General features: G+C 39.2%; 1 protein-coding gene across 1 annotated transcript; it reads left to right on the top strand.

The window, feature by feature from the left end:
- Nucleotides 1–257: 257 nt before the first annotated feature.
- Nucleotides 258–17,740, top strand: DEPDC4 (DEP domain containing 4). The gene is given in 14 exon segments (XM_038559172.1): nt 258–498; nt 1,957–2,140; nt 2,142–2,216; nt 2,402–2,527; nt 3,127–3,260; nt 10,237–10,414; nt 12,437–12,478; nt 12,480–12,526; nt 12,529–12,660; nt 13,953–14,009; nt 14,012–14,094; nt 14,383–14,517; nt 17,628–17,652; nt 17,655–17,740. Coding segments are annotated over 14 exon segments (1,545 nt in total).
- Nucleotides 17,741–19,421: the final 1,681 nt, after the last annotated feature.

Genomic DNA, 19,421 nt, shown 5'->3' with positions numbered 1-19,421 from the left:
CCTAACCAAATGCGTCCTGAAGAAGCGGGTGGCTCGGACTTGGCTCCCGAGGGCCGCTCCTCCCCGGCGCACCTGCTCTGTCTGGTCCTGGATGACGAACCGCTGCTCCGCTTCTCCGGAGCTGCTCTCCCTGCGGTTCCGGGAAAGCCGTGCCTCCCAAACCTCAGTACGCACACGGATCATCTGAGGACTTTGTCCAGATGCAGTTGGGAGTAGGGTCTGACTCTGCATTTCTCCTTAGTTCCCAGAGGACGCCCATGCTGCTGCTGCCGCGCAGAAGGCTACACTTAGAACAACAGAGAGCTAAAGTAGGAGGCGGCAAGCACGAGAAGTATTTCCTTAACCTAGCCTGCCTGTTTAAGGAAGGTTACGGGGGCCGATGGCCTTACCTTGTCAGCACCAATCCCAGGCTCCTCGCCTTTCCACCCCACTGCAGCCTGCCCTCGGCCGACTCGCCCATCACTCCCTCGCCGCCTCCTCGGATTCCTCCCCGTCCACGTCCCACTGCCTGCCCCACACTCCGCACGATCCACAGGATCTCGGCCTAATAGATGGGGCTTCTATTACTGTCGCTTTGTCCTAAACATCAGGCTATATATAATGTAGAATTGGACATCCTGTTTCCAGTCAAGGGAGGAAAGAGCTTAAATTCTAGGATTCTAACAACACAACCCCGAGAAACCAGTCTAGATGTTTCAGCTTAGTACCTCGTCATTCTAAAAAGTGTTTAATTAAAAATTCACCGGGATACGGAAGATTGAGGAGTGACTGCTGAAGTATGGGTTTTGATCGTAGTGGCGGTTGCACAACTTTGTAAATACACTTTAAAAACCCGTTGAATTGTACATTTTAAATAATTAAAAAATAAAGATAAATTTTTTTAAAAAGGTGAATTTGTGGTATGTGAATTATATCTCAATTAAAAATTTTAAAAAGAAAATTTTTACTATCTCCAACTAATTGAAAAATATTTTATTTATTCAGGAGAGATACAGAGAGAGACGCAGAGACATAGGCAGAGGGAGAAGCAGGCTCCCCAGGGAGCCAGGGATCACGACCTGAGCCAAAGGCAGAGGCTTAACCCAATGAGCCACATAGGCACCCTGTATAAATGTTTATTATTAGAAAGTTCACAAATATGTAGAATAAACAGTGAACACAAGGTTAATTGTTTGAAGGTGACCCTTCTAGACCTTTCTTTCTATTTATTTACATATATATGTTTGTAATTCAGGAATTCATTTTTACATAACTAAGATGATAGTATACACATGTCTACTTGTCTTTCATTTTTGTTTTGTTTTACATACTTAATGAAATCCTCCAGGGCTATATATCTCACTCTTCCAAATTCCCTACTGTTCAATATTCCACAGTAAGTCTATGACATAATTTACTTAAATGTTCCCCCAGATGATCAACATTTTTATTGTTTTCAGGTTCTCATTATTCCTCACAAATTTTTTCTTACAGAATAACTGGTAGATAAATTGATTAGTTTTATTCAGCTCCTTGCCCTAGATCTCTTTCATGAAAAGCTTGCCATTGCCCAAAAAAAGGCAAAAAGAAAAAAGAGAAAGCAAAGAGCCTCTTGAAGCTGTGGCTCTAATACTCAAGACTCCAATGTGTGTGTGTGCATTCCTTTTAAATATCCCCTAAAATAATAATATTCAAGATTAAGTGTCACTAGTAGTTAATCATGCAACACTAAGGGTATATAATTCACACAATAACATTTCATATCAGTAAAGCAAGTTCCTGGGTTTACTCTTTTTATCAGCAAACAGTGCAATCTTAGTAAATAAGTTATAGCTTACTTAAGATGAGAGGAGGAAAAACTGGAGACACTGGCTGCAAAGATGCCATATAAAAGCATAAGGTTGTCAAAACCGGGAAACTTACATGTTTTTGTGTCATCTAAATTTGTAAAAAACATTTAATTTTTTTTCTTTTCAGGATGCTCTGGTCCTTTTCAATCTACTCAGCTATAGGATGGTATTATTCACTCTCTTCAGACTCAAGTGGAAATTAAAAGGAAGCATAATTTATAAACATACAAAGACTGTTTTACTGGTTCTAATGCCATTGATGTAGTATTAAGTCATCTAATGCAAAATAAGTGCCTAAGAAGTAATGACACCTCTCAACGGAGTTTGTCTTTGTCAAGTTCTAATGAATCACAAAGTATTTTTCAATCACAAAGCTATTGAAAAATTAAAAGGGGGATCCCTGGGTGGCGCAGCGGTTTGGCGCCTGCCTTTGGCCCAGGGCGCGATCCTGGAGACCCAGGATCAAATCCCACGTCAGGCTCCCGGTGCATGGAGCCTGCTTCTCCCTCTGCCTGTGTCTCTGCCTCTCTCTCTCTCTCTCTCTGTGACTATCATAAATAAATAAAATTTTAAAAAAAAAATTAAAAGGAATTAGAATTTGAAGATTCAAACAGTAGTCTCTACAGGTTCCTAAGCCATAAATTATCTTATCTTTTTTATTTTTATTTTTCAGAAGAAGTAAAGGAATCTGGGAATGGGTTACCTGATGAAATATAAGCAAAGGAATCTTTAAGGTTAGTGTTAGCCAAGATACTGTAATACATTGTGTTTAGGCTCTTATGGAACAGTCTTCATTGAGCAAAACTTAAATGTTATGTTTTTTGTTTTATTCGGAAGCCAATAAAAGAAAAGCCATGGGGAAATTAATCCATGTCTGCATTTGCTCTAAAACTGCTCTGGAAGACATTACCACATAAATTTTTTTAAGAATTTATACCAGGAAAACTTCTATCTTCTTTGATCATATGCTTTATAATTTTGAAAAATGACTTAGCCAAAGTAAAAAGATCCAAGGTTATCAGAAAACTCACAGTAAAAATTTTCTATCACATCATAGTAATCATAATAACTTTGGAATTAACATATATTCTTTCTCTTTTATTTATAATCCTAATTTGTCCTCTTTTGGTGATGCTCTATTATCTAATAAACTTATTACTCATGTATTTTACTGTAACCTCCCTGAAGTCCTTTGTGGAAATAGGAAATGTCTAAATAAGTTTTAATAGGTTAAAATGTATATTTGAAATTTTGATCCCACATATAATACAAAAGTTCACATATTATTTCCTAACAGACTAGGAGATGAAATTATTTCAAATCCTCCAGCACAAGGGATTGGTGAGGAAAGATTAGAGGAACTTATTCATACAATGAGTAGGAATGTGGCTTTACCTCCAAATATCCATGTTCTCTCACTTTCAAAAGAAGGTTATTTCAGTTGTCGTTATTCTTTCAGAACTTTGTAAGGAAGAACTGATTTTTTAAGTTACTTAATTTTTTTTAGAACAGTTTTAGGTTCACAAAAAAATTCAGCAGAAAGTAGAATCCACATGTATCCCCTGCACCCATTACATATCAACATCCTGTACCAAGGTGATATATTTGTTACACTCTGTGAACCTACTCTGGTTCATCATTATCACTCAAACCACATAGTTTACATTAGTGTTTACTCTTTGTGTTGTTATATTATATGGGTTTTGAGAAATGTATAATGACATGCATCCACCATTATAGAATCATACAGAATAGTTTCACTGCCTGAACATCTCTATACTTCACCTCTTCATCTTTCCCATCCTCCTAACTGCTGGTAACCACTGATCTCTTGACTATCTCCAAGAATTGACTTTTCAAATATGATTAAAGTAGTGGTTAGTGTATTGATTCTCTATTCCTCTATTAGAGCTTCCTTCTACGTAGTGATTACATCAGACAAGTGAGGCAGCATAAATCCAATAATATTTATTTTTTACAATGACCATGATCAGGTTCTATCATCCATACTACCAGAAAAAAAAAAAAGACATGTTAGCTCATTACCAGTCCTTACCATCTATAATCCAAGATCATCTTCTGCAAGGGTATCCTTTTTCCATTGTGTAGGCCCTTCCCAAACATCTCCCTAACTTTCACATTTCAGGACAAACTAAGCAACCTGTTGTTCTACTCCTCTTACTTCATCTACTTGCAGTTTTCTCCTTATGATGCTGCTGAAGGTGGAAAGAAAAGCCTCATACCCAGGCAGTTAGGAGGGATGCATACATAACTCATTAGTGGTTATATCTTTTGCTGCATTTGCTTAAACCATTAAAGAAGCAAGACAGGAATGATTTCCATCTTGGAGGAGCAAAAAAATAACAATAATCAGGAGAAGTGTGATAAAAGAAAGATAAAGTGCCCAAAGTAGAGCAATAATAAGAGAAGAGGGCCTAGAAGAGAACCCTGAGGAAGACTACTGGATGGGCAGAAGATGAGGAACCAAGTGGAAGTGATTCTTATCCACTACGAATAAAAAAAAAAAGCAAATTGGGGATCCCTGGGTGGCTCAGCAGTTTAGTGCTGCCTTTGGCCCAGGGCGTGATCCTGGAGACCCGGGTTGAGTCCCACATCGGGCTCCCTGCATGGGACCTGCTTCTTCCTCTGCCTGTGTCTCTGCCTCTGTGTGTGTGTGTGTGTGTGTGTGTGTGTGTGTGTGTGTGTGTGTCATGAATAAATAAATAAATAAAATCTTTAAAAGAAATTGTCCCATCACTTCCCCTTGGGGATATAGTATATCTCTAGAAATTCCTAACATAAAGACGAGTGTAATTTATCAGTAAATACACTAATAAAAATAGTTTCCAGTTATTGGGCCTTTCCCTGTACTACACAATTTGTTATGCATTTTGTATGTATTATTTATAACCTAACAATAGGCCTGAGTAAGGGATAAAACTCCCATGTAATGGTTGGGGAAACTGAGACTCTGAAGGATAAATGAATCTCTAAGACACAGTATAGGAAGAAAGCTGGCATTCTGATGTATTTTTAAAAATATTATTATTGAATGTGATACATTCAAATGGTCCTACAGGTTTTATTAAAAACTTGGAGTTCCCTACCCTGCTACTCTCACTCAGTTCCCCATCCTGAGAGACAACCATTTATAACTTGTATCTCCTATTTCTAAACAGCATGGTTATAATAATGCCGTTTCATGATCTTTCAGTTTTGTTTACATCTATTAATTTGCTTTTTGTAAAGATTTTATTTATTTTAGAGAGAGAGCATGAGTGGTGGGAGGGGCAGATGGAAAGCGAGAGAATCTCAAGCAGACTTTTAGCATTGAGTGCTGAGCCCACTCAGTCCCAGGACCCTGAGATGGTGACCCCAAGCCAAAACCAAGAGTCAGATGCTCAACTGACTGAGTCACCTAGGCCCACCCCGCCCAAAACACTTTAAATAGTACATGTTTTTATATACTATTTTATGTGTGACATATTTAATAAAAAAATGTTGGATGAAATTAGGAGGAATATGGGTAGATTTAAATCTATACCATTTAGCCTGAAATTCTAAACATTAAGTCACAAAACAAACTATTAAGTTTTGTAAAAAGAAAAAAGAGAGTTTTTATGTTAAAACAAGAATCAGCCAGGTCTGGAAACCACTGCTTTAGTTTAGACTGATTATTTTATAGATAAGGAAACAGAGAAATTAGATAAGTTGCCAAGTTTCCACACTTAACTAATGGCATCAAGATTTGGACTTAGATTTCCATACTTTTATCAGTGCTTTATCATTCTTATTGCAGCAAAGTGTTGCTAACTTATAAAATGAGAATGAGTGAAACGTATTTGGTATGTTTGCCCTTTAGCACAACTGAATGTGTCAGCCTTCGGAATAGAGAAACACAAACATTATTTTAGTTCTTTCTCATAAAAGCATAGTTTTCAGAGGAGTTTTTAATAAGTTACTAATAAGAAATCTCTTCATCTTCAAAAGCCTCTTAAATCTAGTAGTTTGGGGAGAAGGGGTTGTTCTTTGTTTTTGTTTGTAAAAAAAGGTTTGCAAAAGAGAACTAATGTTAAAATTGACTGATTGTTCTTGAATTTAACGCAAAAAAAAAAAAAAAGATTTACTTGCTTGGAAGTTAAATTTTCAAACCAAAACTTTTTGAAGAAAGTGCATTTGGCAAAACATGGCTGGTTAAAGGTCCGGGTTGACTCAGTTGGTGAAGCATATGACTCTTTTTTTTCTTTTATGTTTCAAATTTTTGTTTAAATTCTAGTTAATTGACATATAGTATAATATTAGTTTCAGAGAAGAATTTAGTGTTCCAACACTTACATATAACACCCAGTGCTCATCACAAGTGCCCTCCCTCCTTAATGCCCATAACCCATTTAGCCTATCCCCCTCCACCTCCCCTCCAGTAACTTAGTTTGTTCTCTATAGTTTAGAGTCTCCCTTACGGTTTACCTCTCTCTCTTTTTTTTTTCCTTTCCCCTATATTCATCTGTTTTGTTCCCTAAATTGCGCATGAGTGAAATCATAAGATATTTGTCTTTCTGTGACTCATTTCACTTAGCATAATATTCTCTCTATCCATCCACGTTGTTGCAAATGGCAAGATTTCATTCTCTTTTTTTTTCTTGCAAGATTTCATTCTTTTGAATGGCTAATTATTCCACTGCATGTGTGTATCACATCTTCTTTATCCATTCATCAGTCAGTGGATATTTGGTCTCTTTCCATAATTTAGCTATTGTTGATAAAAGCATGTGACTCTTGGGGCATCTAGGTGGCTCAGTCATTTAAGTGTCTGCCTTTAGCTCAGGTCATGATCCCCAGACACCCTGGTCAAGAGGGAGTCTACTTCTCCCTCTCTCTGTGATTTCCCTCCTCCCGCCCCAACCTCCTGCTGTCACTCATGCTCTCTCTCTCTCTCTCTCAAATGAATAAATTAAAATCTTAATAAGGAAAGAAGAAAGAAAGAAGAAAGAAAGAAAGAAAGAAAGAAAGAAAGAAAGAAAGAAAGAAAGAAAGAAAGAAAGAAAGAAAGAGAGAAATCATGTGACTCTTGATCTCTGGTTGTGAGTTCAAGCCCCATGAGTGTACAGCTTACTTTAAAAAAAAGCTGGTTAAAGGTATGCAATTGGAAACACACCTATATAAATGTCAGTCAAGAAATAGAAATATTAGTTCCCCTATTTATGAGAAAAGCCATTTCTTAATTTTCCAATAACTACAAGAACTACTTCACTTGAATTGAGAACTCTGCCAACAGTGGTAAAACAGTGTGATCGCTGCAGGATTCACTGCAAATTTGCATCTGTTTGGCAAGAAGCATTAAGATGAACCACCTTTGCTGACATTTGTTTGCTTTTTACAGTTATTTGATTTTTTTACTAATAATATTATGACTAATGTTGCAAGAACATATGTGTATCGTTTTAGAAATGTTAGGGTACAGAATCAACCTCTCCCGCACCTGTGTAGGGTAGGTCTCTCAACTGCCTATATCAGCTAGGGCAACTCCACCGTTAATAGGTTTCACTTGACTTCCAGAATATGTTTGGACAAAGGTTTCCTCAGTCAAAACAAAATTTGCATCCTAATGAACACACTGTATTCTTCCTACTATAACATTTGTACACTTCATTAAATTGCCTGTTTACTTGTCTTTATTCCCACTAGAGTGTGAGGTACTTAGGGACAGTCCTTTTCTCATCCACCATTGCATCCACATTGAATAACACAGCGCCTCGCTGTGGGTAGGGTGTATAAACGTTTCATGGATGAATGGCGCAAGTACAGTCTCCTCATTGAATAAATATCTTCTTTTTATATATATATCCTATGCATATATACCTGGTGCACATGTGTGTGTGTGTGCATAAGCTATCCTAAACACTGGACAAATTGTACATTCATCAGATGCAGATGCTCTCCCCCTTGCATCCTCATCACTCAGCACAATGGTCACTTGAATATGAACTGCTCAATAAAGATGACCGTGGTGATGGTATGTGTTGCCACGATATCCTTTTTTGAGTTTGTGGGGCCTGAGTGGCTCAGTCAGTTAAGCGGCCGACTCTTGATTTTGGCTCAGAGCATGACATGAAGCCCTAAGTTGGGCTCTGTGCTCAGCAGAGAATCTACTTGTCTTTCTCCCTCTCTCTCTCTCTGCTCCTCCTCCTCCCCCCCTGCTCGTCCTCCCCCCTAAATCTTTAAAAAATATATCCTTCTTGAGTTTTATTTCTATGCACAGAATGAGCTATTTTGTTTATCATCTCTGCATTGGGCTGCTGCATTCTCAGCACGCACATTTCTCTGCTCCATCTCTTTGAGATCCTTGCTTACATATCATCTTCCCAATGTTAGTTCCCACACGTATTTTTTAAAATTGCAATACTACCCCATCTTGCCCTGCTTCTCTTCTTTTCTCTCCATAGAACTTACCACTAACCAACACACGACATATTTCGCTTTTTGTTTGTCTATTTATTGCCTCCCTCCCCTCCACCCTCGAATATAAGCTCCATTAGGGCAAGGATTTTTGCCTGTTTGGGGTATCATTATATTCCTGGCATGTAGATCAGTGTCTAGCACAAAAAAAAAAGTCTCAATAAACATTTGTTGAATAAATTAACATCCTGCCTTGATGCTCCTGCAGAATACTCTTTTTTTCCAGTTTTGGACTTACTTATAATATATCTATTTGTCCTTCTCAGTGACTTCATAAAACTTGCCTTTGCACATTTCATATGTGGCTATCCCAGTCTCTCTTATTTAGAGTTTGGCTTCTGAAGGTCCATTAGTCTTTATGTATCTTTTTCTAACACCTATTCAGTACCAGGCCAAAAGGTTAGTACTAACAAACATGGCCTGATTGATTAGGGGCCATGTATAATCTCAAATCTTTACTAAAAGGTTGTTAATTTGAATTTTTTTTTTTTTTTTTTTGGCCATTAACTCAAAGGTAGCAAACTAAGAAGTTTTTGGGAGCCAGAGAGATCAGAGAGCCAGGGAGTACTTAAATATCAGACATGTAAAAATATATATATACCATTGTTTTGCTTGAAATGTATAGCCCTCACAGGCTATTTTTCCTTTTCCCATTTATCATAGACATATAAATATGTACAGGGAAATTGATTTTTACTATAGAAAACCAGGACAGTATCATGAAAATGGTAACTGAGTCCCTACCACGCTGGGATACAATGGAGTGGTTGGGTTTGTGGTGAACCGGAAACAACATGCCAATCCAAAGGGGGTAACCACTAACTCGTATCAACTCTCTGTGCTCAAGTATTTGAATTCAAGCCCGGTGTTTTATGGGATCTTATGAATTTTTTTATAGGGAAGCTTGAAACCCAGAATTTTACATGAAAGCTGCCATTTCTATACAAGTTAATTTTATTCAAAATACTTTACAACCAAACAATCCATAGTTATGGTCCAAATTTAATACATAGGTTACCAGTTTGATAGCTCTGCGAAAGATTTACTATAGCTACTACTTTTATAATTTTGATTTAAAGGAAAAACAAAATGTTAATTATGATCTCATAATTAGGATAATGAAAAATTTCATGAACTCTAAAGAGGAATGACCAGAAACTCAAGTTAAGATTAACCTAATACTATATTTTAATTTAAAAATAAGAAACAACAGTTATCTCTGCCTTTTTGAGTAAAATTATAATTAGTAATCTCATATTCTCTCAGATGTGTACAATAATTCATAAGCTTGACTAGTAGTTTTTTTAAATTTGGAATTAACCTATTGTTGCCTTTAAAAGCTAGATCAGGGCAGCCCAGGTGGCTCAGCGGTTTAGCGCCGCCTTCAGCCCAGGGTGTGATGCTGGAGTCCTGCCATCGAGTCCCACATCAGGCTACCTGCATGGAGCCTGCTTCTCCCTCTGCCTCTGCCTCTCTCTTTCTCTCTCTCTCTGTGTCTCTCATGAATAAATAAATAAAATGTTAAAAAAAATGAAAAATAAATAAAAGCTAGATCGGGGCATCTGGGTGGCTCAGTCAGTTAAGCAGCCAACTCTTGATCTTAGGGTTGTGAGTTCAAGCTCCATGCTGGGCTCCATGCTGGGCATGCAGCCTACTTAAAAAATGAATAAACAAACCAACCAATAAAAGCTAAATCATATCATTTTATAATCAACCTTAGCAGAAAATAAAATCAATGTGGCTTGTGACTTTGATGTCTATTTAAAGGTTAATTTTGGAAAGAAAAATTGTAATTCAGTAAATTTAAATGATCTTAACATTAAATTCATTTATTATATACATATTAAGGTAACTTTTATTTTTTTCATTTAGATATGAAAGAATTTTATAATATTGGTTGGCTGTGTGGATGTTATTTATCAACCTGATGGTTACTTACTTCTGTTTTAAGCTGTTTGGAAACCACAGATATTGCTATGTATTTTTCAACTGACTCACCTTCCATTCTTGGAAAATATTTTGGAGGCTTCAATTAAAATACAAATTCTTCAGTTAAGTAAGGAGGAAGATCTTATTCTCTCAAACACTTCTCTAGACAGAGAGGTTGTTCTAAGCTTATGTCTACCTGAGTAAATGATCATTTTTATTTTAAATAATTTATAGCTAAAAAATCCTTTCACATATTTTGTCCTTGGCGTGTTAAGTTCTAAGAACACAACCATACATATACGCTAACAACATCTCTGTTTTATAAATTAATCATTGTGAATTCTTATTTGATCTAACATAGAAAATCACCGGTTATGACCTATGAGATCGTTGGAAATCAGAGTGGTTTCATTCATATGAATTCAGTAATGATTTGTCAATCATCCATTCCTTGTGCCAACCCTGAGTGTTTTCCAAGGTTCTATCATTGTTTTATGACCCTAAGATAACAAAACCAACACAATTTCTACCAGTTTGTTTATCTCTGCCCTGCAAGAATCTATCACCTGTAGGGGAGATATTCATAGAACAAAACATCACAGTCCAATGAGATAAGCCCTATCACAAAACCAGACTCATTTGTGGAGATGCTCAGGAAACCATATAACCTGAATGAGTCTCCCTCCTCTTTCCCTCCTAACTCCAAAGTACCCATCACTCTTGCATAAACCAGCTCTCAATAACTATAAGTATAAAACCTTGGGTCCTGTTAGGATTCCAGCAGGGAGATCCTGATATCTGATGCTTTCTCCCACATCAGCCAAATAAGAAAAGAACATTAGACTCTAACGCTGAGAACCAGAAAGCTTCAGATCCTGGGAGGTGTTAGGTGATCAGGGACCTGTGGACCCACTTAGTCAACTGTGGTCCTATTTGCACATGGTAGGTTTCTTTAATTCACAGTGAGCCAAGAAAGACCCAAACAAATGGCTGAGTGTTCCTCGGCCCTTGAGACAGGGAGAGCAAAGGGATACCATCAGAGAAACAGGGTTTCCTTAGACACCACTGCAGGAAACAGCAGCCAGGTGGCCTTATATCGTTTGGCATTTCCAGTTGAAAAGTAATTCAACTGGCATTAATCTTTTCATCTGCAACATGAGAATCTAGAAGATAATTCGTCACATATCTTATGGTGGAATAAAAATGCATCTTGATTGGGCAAATATTTAGTATCTTTTTTTCAAATAATAACAGAACACCACTCTGGAAAACTGTGTGGAGGTTCCTCAGAGTTAAAAATAGGGCAGCCCCACTGGCGCAGTGGTTTGGCGCCGCCTGCAGCCCGGGGTGTGATCCTGGTGACCCTGGATCGAGTCCCACATCAAGTCCCACATCGGGCTCCCTGCGTGGAGCCTGCTTCTCTCTTTGCCTGTCTGTCTGTCTGTCTGTCTGTCTCTGTGTGTGTGTGTGTGTGTCTCTATGAATAAACAATAAAGAGACCTTGGAGGGACCTGGAGGGTATTGTGCTGAATGAAATAAGTCCATCGGAAAAGGACAAACATTATATGATCTCATTCATTTGGGGAATATAAAAATTAGTGAAAAGGAATAAAGGGAAAGGAGAGAAAATGAGTGAAAATATCAGTGAGGGTGACAAAACATGAGAGACTCCTAACCCTGGGAAACGAACAAGGGGTAGTGGAAAGGGAGGTGGGAGGGGGATTGGGGTGACTGGGTGATGGGCACTGAGGGGGGCACTTGTCGGGATGAGCACTGGGTATTATGCTATATGTTGGCAAATTGAACTCCAATAAAAAAAGTTTTTTTAAGTTAAAAAAAAATAATCGAAGTGGGAAAAGCAAGGGAATCCCTCATGGAAACACCAAGTGCAGATGAACTCCTCTGAACAAAACCTAGGAAAACTAGAAATAATGAAAAGGTGACCAAAAAATATTTTAATTCCTTGAAAACAAATGTATGTGGTGGTATTTGGTGAAGAAAAAAGCTATTCTCTCTAATTTACTCTCATAATCATCCAGCAGAATTTATTAAAATTCTTCTCCTCAAAATTAGTCTCTTTAGATCTGATTAAATGTAAGCTAGACTTTATTAGATGTTATCAGTGTTTAGGTAGTTTAGTGGAAATGTTAACTATTGATTTGTTTTGTTTTGTTTTTGTTTTGTTTTGGTTTGGTTTTTTGTTTGTTTGTTTTTACCTCTGGGGTTGACAATCAGCTTATTAATGCAACAATTAAATGTTTGGATATTTCCCTGACCAGTTATAGCCACAGCTAATCAGCAGTTAGTGCAAAACAGCAAAAGATAAGATTGAGAATACAGAAGAAGATGCTCTTTGATGTCATAGTAAAATACTATAACCAAGAGAGAGATCGTCTATTAACTGATGAGGATTCTGATATTTAGTCAGGAATTACAGAACTTTTAGGTAAAAAAAAATTTTTTTTAACTTTAGTTTTTTTGTATAATAAAATATTTTAAAAGCTTTATTTATTTTAGATATGGGAGGTCGGGGGAGGAGCAGAGGGAGAAGGACAAACAAACTGTGCTGAGCACAGAGCCAGTCGCGGGGCTCAGTCTCATGACCCTGAGATCATGACCTAAGCTGAAACCAACAGTTGGACACTTAAGTGGCACAGTCACCCAGATGACCCTAAAATATTTTTCCCCTAAAATATTTTTAAAGAGACAGATTTCATGGGGCATACCTGGCAGGCTCAGTCAGTGAAGCATGTGACTCTTGATCTCATGGTCATGAGTTCAAGCCCCACACTGAGCATAGAGCTTACTTAAAAATAAATAAATAAATAAATAAATAAATAAATAAATAAATAAATAGCAGAACATTCAATGAACTGAGTATTATATTTTAATATTTTTCTTCAATGATGCCTAAGTACTTCATGAACTCTTTTTTCACTTCACTAATGTTACCTGACACATGAATTGTACTATCAACTGTATCAACTAAAGTACAGGACATCGGATCTAAGGTAATTATATCACAGAGGCACTGTAAGAACATATTTTAATAATAGTACAGGATTAGAGAGAGCTAAGGCAGACGGAAATATTCATTTCTGATGTATTAATTTGGTGATTTTTCACCAAAATAAAAATCAAGTGACATAGTATCATGTCACTTTTTTTTAGCTCTATAGGCAGCCATATAACTTCATGTTAAAAACAAAATACTATTTGATAATGCTGGATGGAATTATGCAGGTGTTTGGCATGTAGAATTATAAAGCTGTACTCATTTATTTATTTGGAGGTGGGTGGGAGGGAGGGACAGAGAGCGTGGGCTGGTGTGATGGCAGGGGGAGGGGCAGAAGGGCAGAGAGAGGAAGAGGGAAAGAATGCCCAGCAGACTTCTCCCCTAGCTCCAGCCAGGCAGCAGACTCGACGATCCCATGATCCATGAGATCATGACCTGAGCCAAAACCAAGAGTTGGTCCCTCAACTGAATGAGCCATCCAGGTGCTCCTGGCCTGTAGAATTATAAGGATAATTTCCTGTGTGTTTGAAATATTTTAATGCAAAAAATGAAATAAAAACTTTTAACGAAAATTTTTTTATTTTTTATTTTTTAACGAAAATTTTTAATGAAATAAAAACTTCTTAGTGTAAAAAAGAATCCACAAACCAAACACAGCCTCATAGCTTTATAACCAACTACCGAGTATGACAACCTCTATTTTTTTGTAACCCGTGTTATAGAAAATGAATAAAGAACAGAAGCCCTTGAAGCAACCTAACTGTATCTAAGACTGTTACTGCACACATTACAGAGGCATTATGAGGGCTACTTGCTTTCATGACTATTATATGGAAACCTAACACCCACAAGTCTCAAAAACTGGTGGGAAAAAAATGCAGTAGCGGGTTTATAATTTTCTGGTCTTTAAAAAAAAATCATTCAAGCTGAGATTAATCTTTTGGTTTATTTTTATTTTTTAAAAAAGATTTATTTATTTATTCATGAGAGACACAGAGAGAGAGTGGCAGAGACATAGGCAGAGGGAGAAGCAGGCTCCCCATAGGGAGCCTGATGCGGGACTGGATCCCAGGATCCTGGGATCATGACCTGGGCCAAAGACAGATGCTCAGCCACTGAGCCACCCAGGCGTCCCAATCTTTCTGTTTACAGTGTCATCACAAAATAGTGGTCCTGAAAACGCCTGTCAAAGTAGTTTTGCGAACAAGATCATTATTAGAAATCTGGGCAGAACAAGCAGTCCAGTTTCTACTGGAGCAACCCGCGGAGCTCCTCGAGGTGGCTCTGGCACCTGGCCCAGCACATCTCTGACGAAGCTACTTGTGTCCAGCACAAAAGTCAAACCATTCCCGTCCTAAATAATTTCCTGAGTACCCGTGACAGGGGAAATTTGAAGGAATTCTGCTTCCCCACACCCACTAAAAAGAAGGAGGCCGACTCACAACAATGCTGATACCTGCACTGATTGATTCATCTCTTCAACCGGTTTCTGGTGATGCCTGTGCCCGGGGCTGCTGCTCGGGGTGACAACAGCTCAGCAGACACACTGTGTGGCAAGCCCTGGAGGTGCTTCTATCCAAGCAAGGGACAAGAGGTGATAAAAAAAAAAAAAAAAAAAAAAACCAACAAATCAAGTCATGTAGTTTGATAGAAAGGAATACTTGCAATAAAAAAAGAAGAGGAAAAGAAAAAAAGAGATGGCTGAGGGGCCTCAGGGTGCTAGGGCGAGGGTGAGAGGGAACTTAGGTGTCAGGGTGGCCAAGGTGGGCCTCCTGCCTGAGAAAAGAAGAATAGAGCAAAGACTGGAAGGGTGGGGAGAGAATCGGCCAAATGGCTGTGAGGGCAGGATAGTGTCTTGGGCAGAGAGGATGGATGTGGTGCAGAGGACCTAGGGGTCATGCACCCTTGGGTGCTAAGGACTTCAGAAGTGGGGAGTAGAGGGGAGAGCAGTAGGGGCTGAAGCTGCAGCACAGACATTCTTTCTGTTCGAATACAATGGGAAATCTTTGGAGGGTTTGAGCAGAACCGTAGATTGGCTTGACCCCGGCTTTTATATGGAGAATGGGCCATCAGGGGTGAGGGTAGAGAAGCAGGGGTACCTTTTCTGAGGCTGTTTTCATCATGTGGGCAAGAGATGTGGAGACTGGATGTGGAGGAGTAGCAATCATCAGGAAGACATGGTGCAGATTCTCCATGGATCTTGAAATATCTTAGAACAAGTTGGTCTTTTGATCTCACTCCGTATTTTAGCTCCACACAGTGGTACTTCTGGTGAGGTTATTTCTCTACGGCCTCTACCAAGAAGTGTTCCCTCTTCAATTTTTTTCTTTTGCTTCATCTAAGAAAATTCTGGTGTCACAAGAAACATATTGGCTCAAATTCTGTAGCAGTTCTGTGAACCTAAACTGAGGCTTCTTTTCCATTATTTCAGAGAAAAAGATGTATTGAGTCCATTGAGTGGAAGCAGTCCTCCATTGACGCATTTTGTTGTTTTCTCTAAGTGCCATTCCCAATGCACAACCCTAAGATCAAGAGTTGCAGGGTCCACTGATGGCATCAGCTGGGTGCTCCCCATCCCAATGATGAATGTTGAATGAAATATATTCTAAAAGCTCATCCATAAGTCCGTTGTTATTCTGCACTTAGTTTTTCATCAAAATCATCATCATCATCATCATCATCATCATCATCACTGGAGGTTAGCCCCAACCTATGTAAACCTTTAATTCTACAGGCACTAAACCAGTATTCGTGGGTCTGATTCTTGGGTGCAGTAGCCCCCAGATCCCAACTAGGGATCTAGACTGACCATGTCCTCGGCCCCCTGCCTCCTTACCACCTAACCTCTCCACATCCTCCTTTCCCACCCCTCCTCCTCCTCTGGGTACATGAATTATCTTTCCTACCTGTGGCAGAGAAATCAGAAGTTGTTTTTCTTTTTTCTTTTTCTTTTCTTTTTTTTTTTCTTTTTTTTTTTTTGACCTCCCTGTCAAGTGGAACTAGCAGAGAAACTCACTGGGTCAGATTATGTTGACAGGTCATAGAAGAGGTAGACACCAGAGAAGGTGGGGGTGGGACTCAGGGTGCAGGGCAGTGGGGGGGGGGGACAGGCTCCTGGAGATGAGGGATGGGGTATTCCAGAGTGGCTGACATGGGGCACTGATGAGAGGGACTCTCCAAGGTGCTCAGCATTCCCCCAGTGCAGGGCTTCCTGATGCTGCTGATTGTCTGGAGCATTTTTCTCCCAAGACTGCTTATGCCCTCACAGCTGCTGAGGCCCCTGCTTGAAATATCACCCCCTCAGACATTCAGAGGCCTTGTGGGAGACAGCTACCCATCTCCTTTCTAACTTCTGACCCTGCTTTCTGCTTTCCTAACAGCACTTAACCCTGCCTGAAATCCTATTTCATATTTGCTGATTTTTTTTTTTTTTTTGTCTTTCTCTCCCAAGAGAATGTAAGTCTCTCCCATGAGTTCAGAAACTTTTTTTTTTTTTCCAACGTCAGGAACTCGGTCTCTTTATTTATCACCTAGGATGGGGCCTGGGACATAGTAGGTCCTCACAAAGTTCTCAGAGAACGACAGAATGAGTCCACGGGGGCAACTCTGTGGCTGGAAATCGGCAGGACATTGAAGCTGATGGAAAGGAAGTCCAGTATCTAAGAGAGAAGAGCTCAGCATCCATGTGCCTAGGGAGTGCTCTGTGTAAAGGGAGTAGCCACTGGATTATCTACCCTACACACAACAGTGATTTGCGATGATTTTCATGTGACCCAAACTTTTTTTAAATCTTTTTTTTTTTTAAGATTTTATTTATTTATTCATAGAGACAGAGACAGAGGAGAGAGAGAGAGAGAGAGAGAGAGAGAGAGAGAGAGAGAAGCAGGCTCCATGCAGAGAGCCTGACGTGGGACTCGATCCAGGGCCTCCAGGATCACGCCCTGTGCTGCAGGCGGCGCTAAACCGCTGCGCCACGGGCGCTGCCCCCCAAACTTTTTTTTAAAAAAAGAATACAGTTTTACTGTAGTTTAAAGCTCCCATTTGTACGCAGACCATGTAATCACAAGGTAAGCTTATGTAGACCACTGTTATTATGGAAGCATAAATAATTTTCAATATTATAGGAGAGCATTATCCTAAGGCTTGGTTGACCTAGTTGCAGTTAAAGCACATATGTGCAAGCAGAAAATAGAATTTGAAGAATTCCAAAAAAAGTTTCACGTACTCCTACCCTTTATAATTCAGAGGCCTTCTGCTACCCATCCCCTCTCCTCATCTGCAATCCTCTTCCCTTACTCATTGGTCAGAAATATTGAGAGGTTTTTGTTTTTTTATGTTGCATCCTGGCTGGAAAAAAAATTCATATTGAATATTTGAACACACCAGGTTTTATGTAGATTCTGGTTACTTTATTGGATCTGGTTGTAAGAAACTCAAGAACCTTCTACATGGGGAAGATCCAGCTGTCCTATCAGGTATGGATTCAGATTTGTTCCTTCTTTATCATTAAGTGACTATTAGAGCCCAGTAAGTTGGAGAGGACCCAAGGGTGAGAATGTGAATAAATATATAATATTATAAAAGGCAGTTACATGAAGGTTATTTCTTTGAACTGCAGAGTTCTTTCTGAAAGTCTGATGACCTTTCATCTAAAAAGGTGACAATTTTCTCTCAGTGCTGCTCCCAAGTCTCCCCTCCCCTCCTGCCTGTTACCCACCTGCTGCGTCCTTGCTCCTGTGCTCTTTCTGGTCGCTTTATCTGATTCCCTCAGGTTCTTTCTCTCCCGTGTCCTTCTCCCTCCCCACCCTTCCCTTCTCTTCTGTAGGAAATAACCTAGTTTTATAGAGGAGGAGCCTGATCTTCCCGGGGGAGCAAATTCCACGATTTGTTTCACTCAATGTCTTGCGGCAATTGATCTGATTCCTTGATTTTCTTTAAACTAGCAAATATTTTCAATATGAATTTCCCAAGAATAGCATAATAGACCTAACTGTAGGTGCGGGGGCCAGATCGCCCAGGCAAGTCACTTAATCTCCTTGTGCTTCAGCTTTTCCTCATTGACAAGATGGGAATAATAATGCCATCTACCCTACTGGGTAATAATGATTACATATTTAATATTTATACTTAATACTAATATTATAAATTCAAAATGTTACAAGTATTTAAATATTATTTTTTAAGATTCTATTTATTTATTCACAAGAGACACAGAGAGGCAGAGGGAGAAGGAGGCTGCCTGCGGGGAGCCCGATGTGGGACTTGATCCGGGGACCTGAAGGCAGAGGCTCAATCACTGAGCCCCCCAGGTGCCCCCCTCCCTCTCTGTTTTTGAGTTGGTTAGTTCACTTTGTGGCTTCATTTTCTCAATGCCATAGGTTGTGGATTCAATCCCTGTTGAAAATTATGCTCTAATACACTCTTTTGTGGTCTTAACTTGTGCCTTGATCTGAGAAGCATGTGTCATAAGTACTTGAAAAAATATATTTATAACTATGGTCCTGTTTTATCTTTTTGTCCAAAGACTGTTAGGACAGTTTCTTGAATTTGAATGCTTAGAGTCAAAGTTCTCAACTAAGAGTCTGCGAAAAGATTTCAGAGGGCTGAAATACAGTGTACTTTCTGAAGTTATGTTCAGTTGTTTGTTTATATGTGCTTGTGGTATTTTTCTATGAAGTCATCCACAGATGGAACTGGAGGGTATTATGCTGAGTGAAATAAGTCAATCAAACATTATATGGTCTCATTCACTTGGGGAATATAAAAAAGTGAAAGGGAATAAAGGGGAAAGGAGAGAAAATGAGTGGGAAATATAAGAGAGGGAGACAAAACATGAGAGACACCTAACTCTGGGAAACAAACAAGGGGTAGTGGAAAGGGAGGTGGGCGGGGGGTTGGGGTGATTGGGTGATGGGCACTGAGGGGGGCACTTGATGGGATGAGCACTGGGTGTTATGCTATATGTTGGCAAATCGAACTCCAATAAAAAAATAATTTAAAAAATCATCCACAGCATCTCCAGGTTTTCAAAGGGTATTACGAGCTAAGTACATTAAGAACCACCAGATTAGGGCACCTGGGAGGCCCAGTGGTTGAGTGTCTGCCTTCAGCTCAGGTCATGATCCCAGGGTCTGTGGAATCGAGTCCCGCATCGGGCTGCCCACAGGGAGCCTGCTTCTCCCTCTGCCTCT

Source organism: Canis lupus, chromosome 15, assembly GCF_011100685.1.
Source record: "Canis lupus familiaris isolate Mischka breed German Shepherd chromosome 15, alternate assembly UU_Cfam_GSD_1.0, whole genome shotgun sequence".
In the NCBI taxonomy this organism is placed as follows: domain Eukaryota; kingdom Metazoa; phylum Chordata; class Mammalia; order Carnivora; family Canidae; genus Canis; species Canis lupus.
The sequence above is the reverse complement of the archived record's forward strand: the minus strand, read 5'-3'. Positions and strand labels throughout refer to the sequence as shown.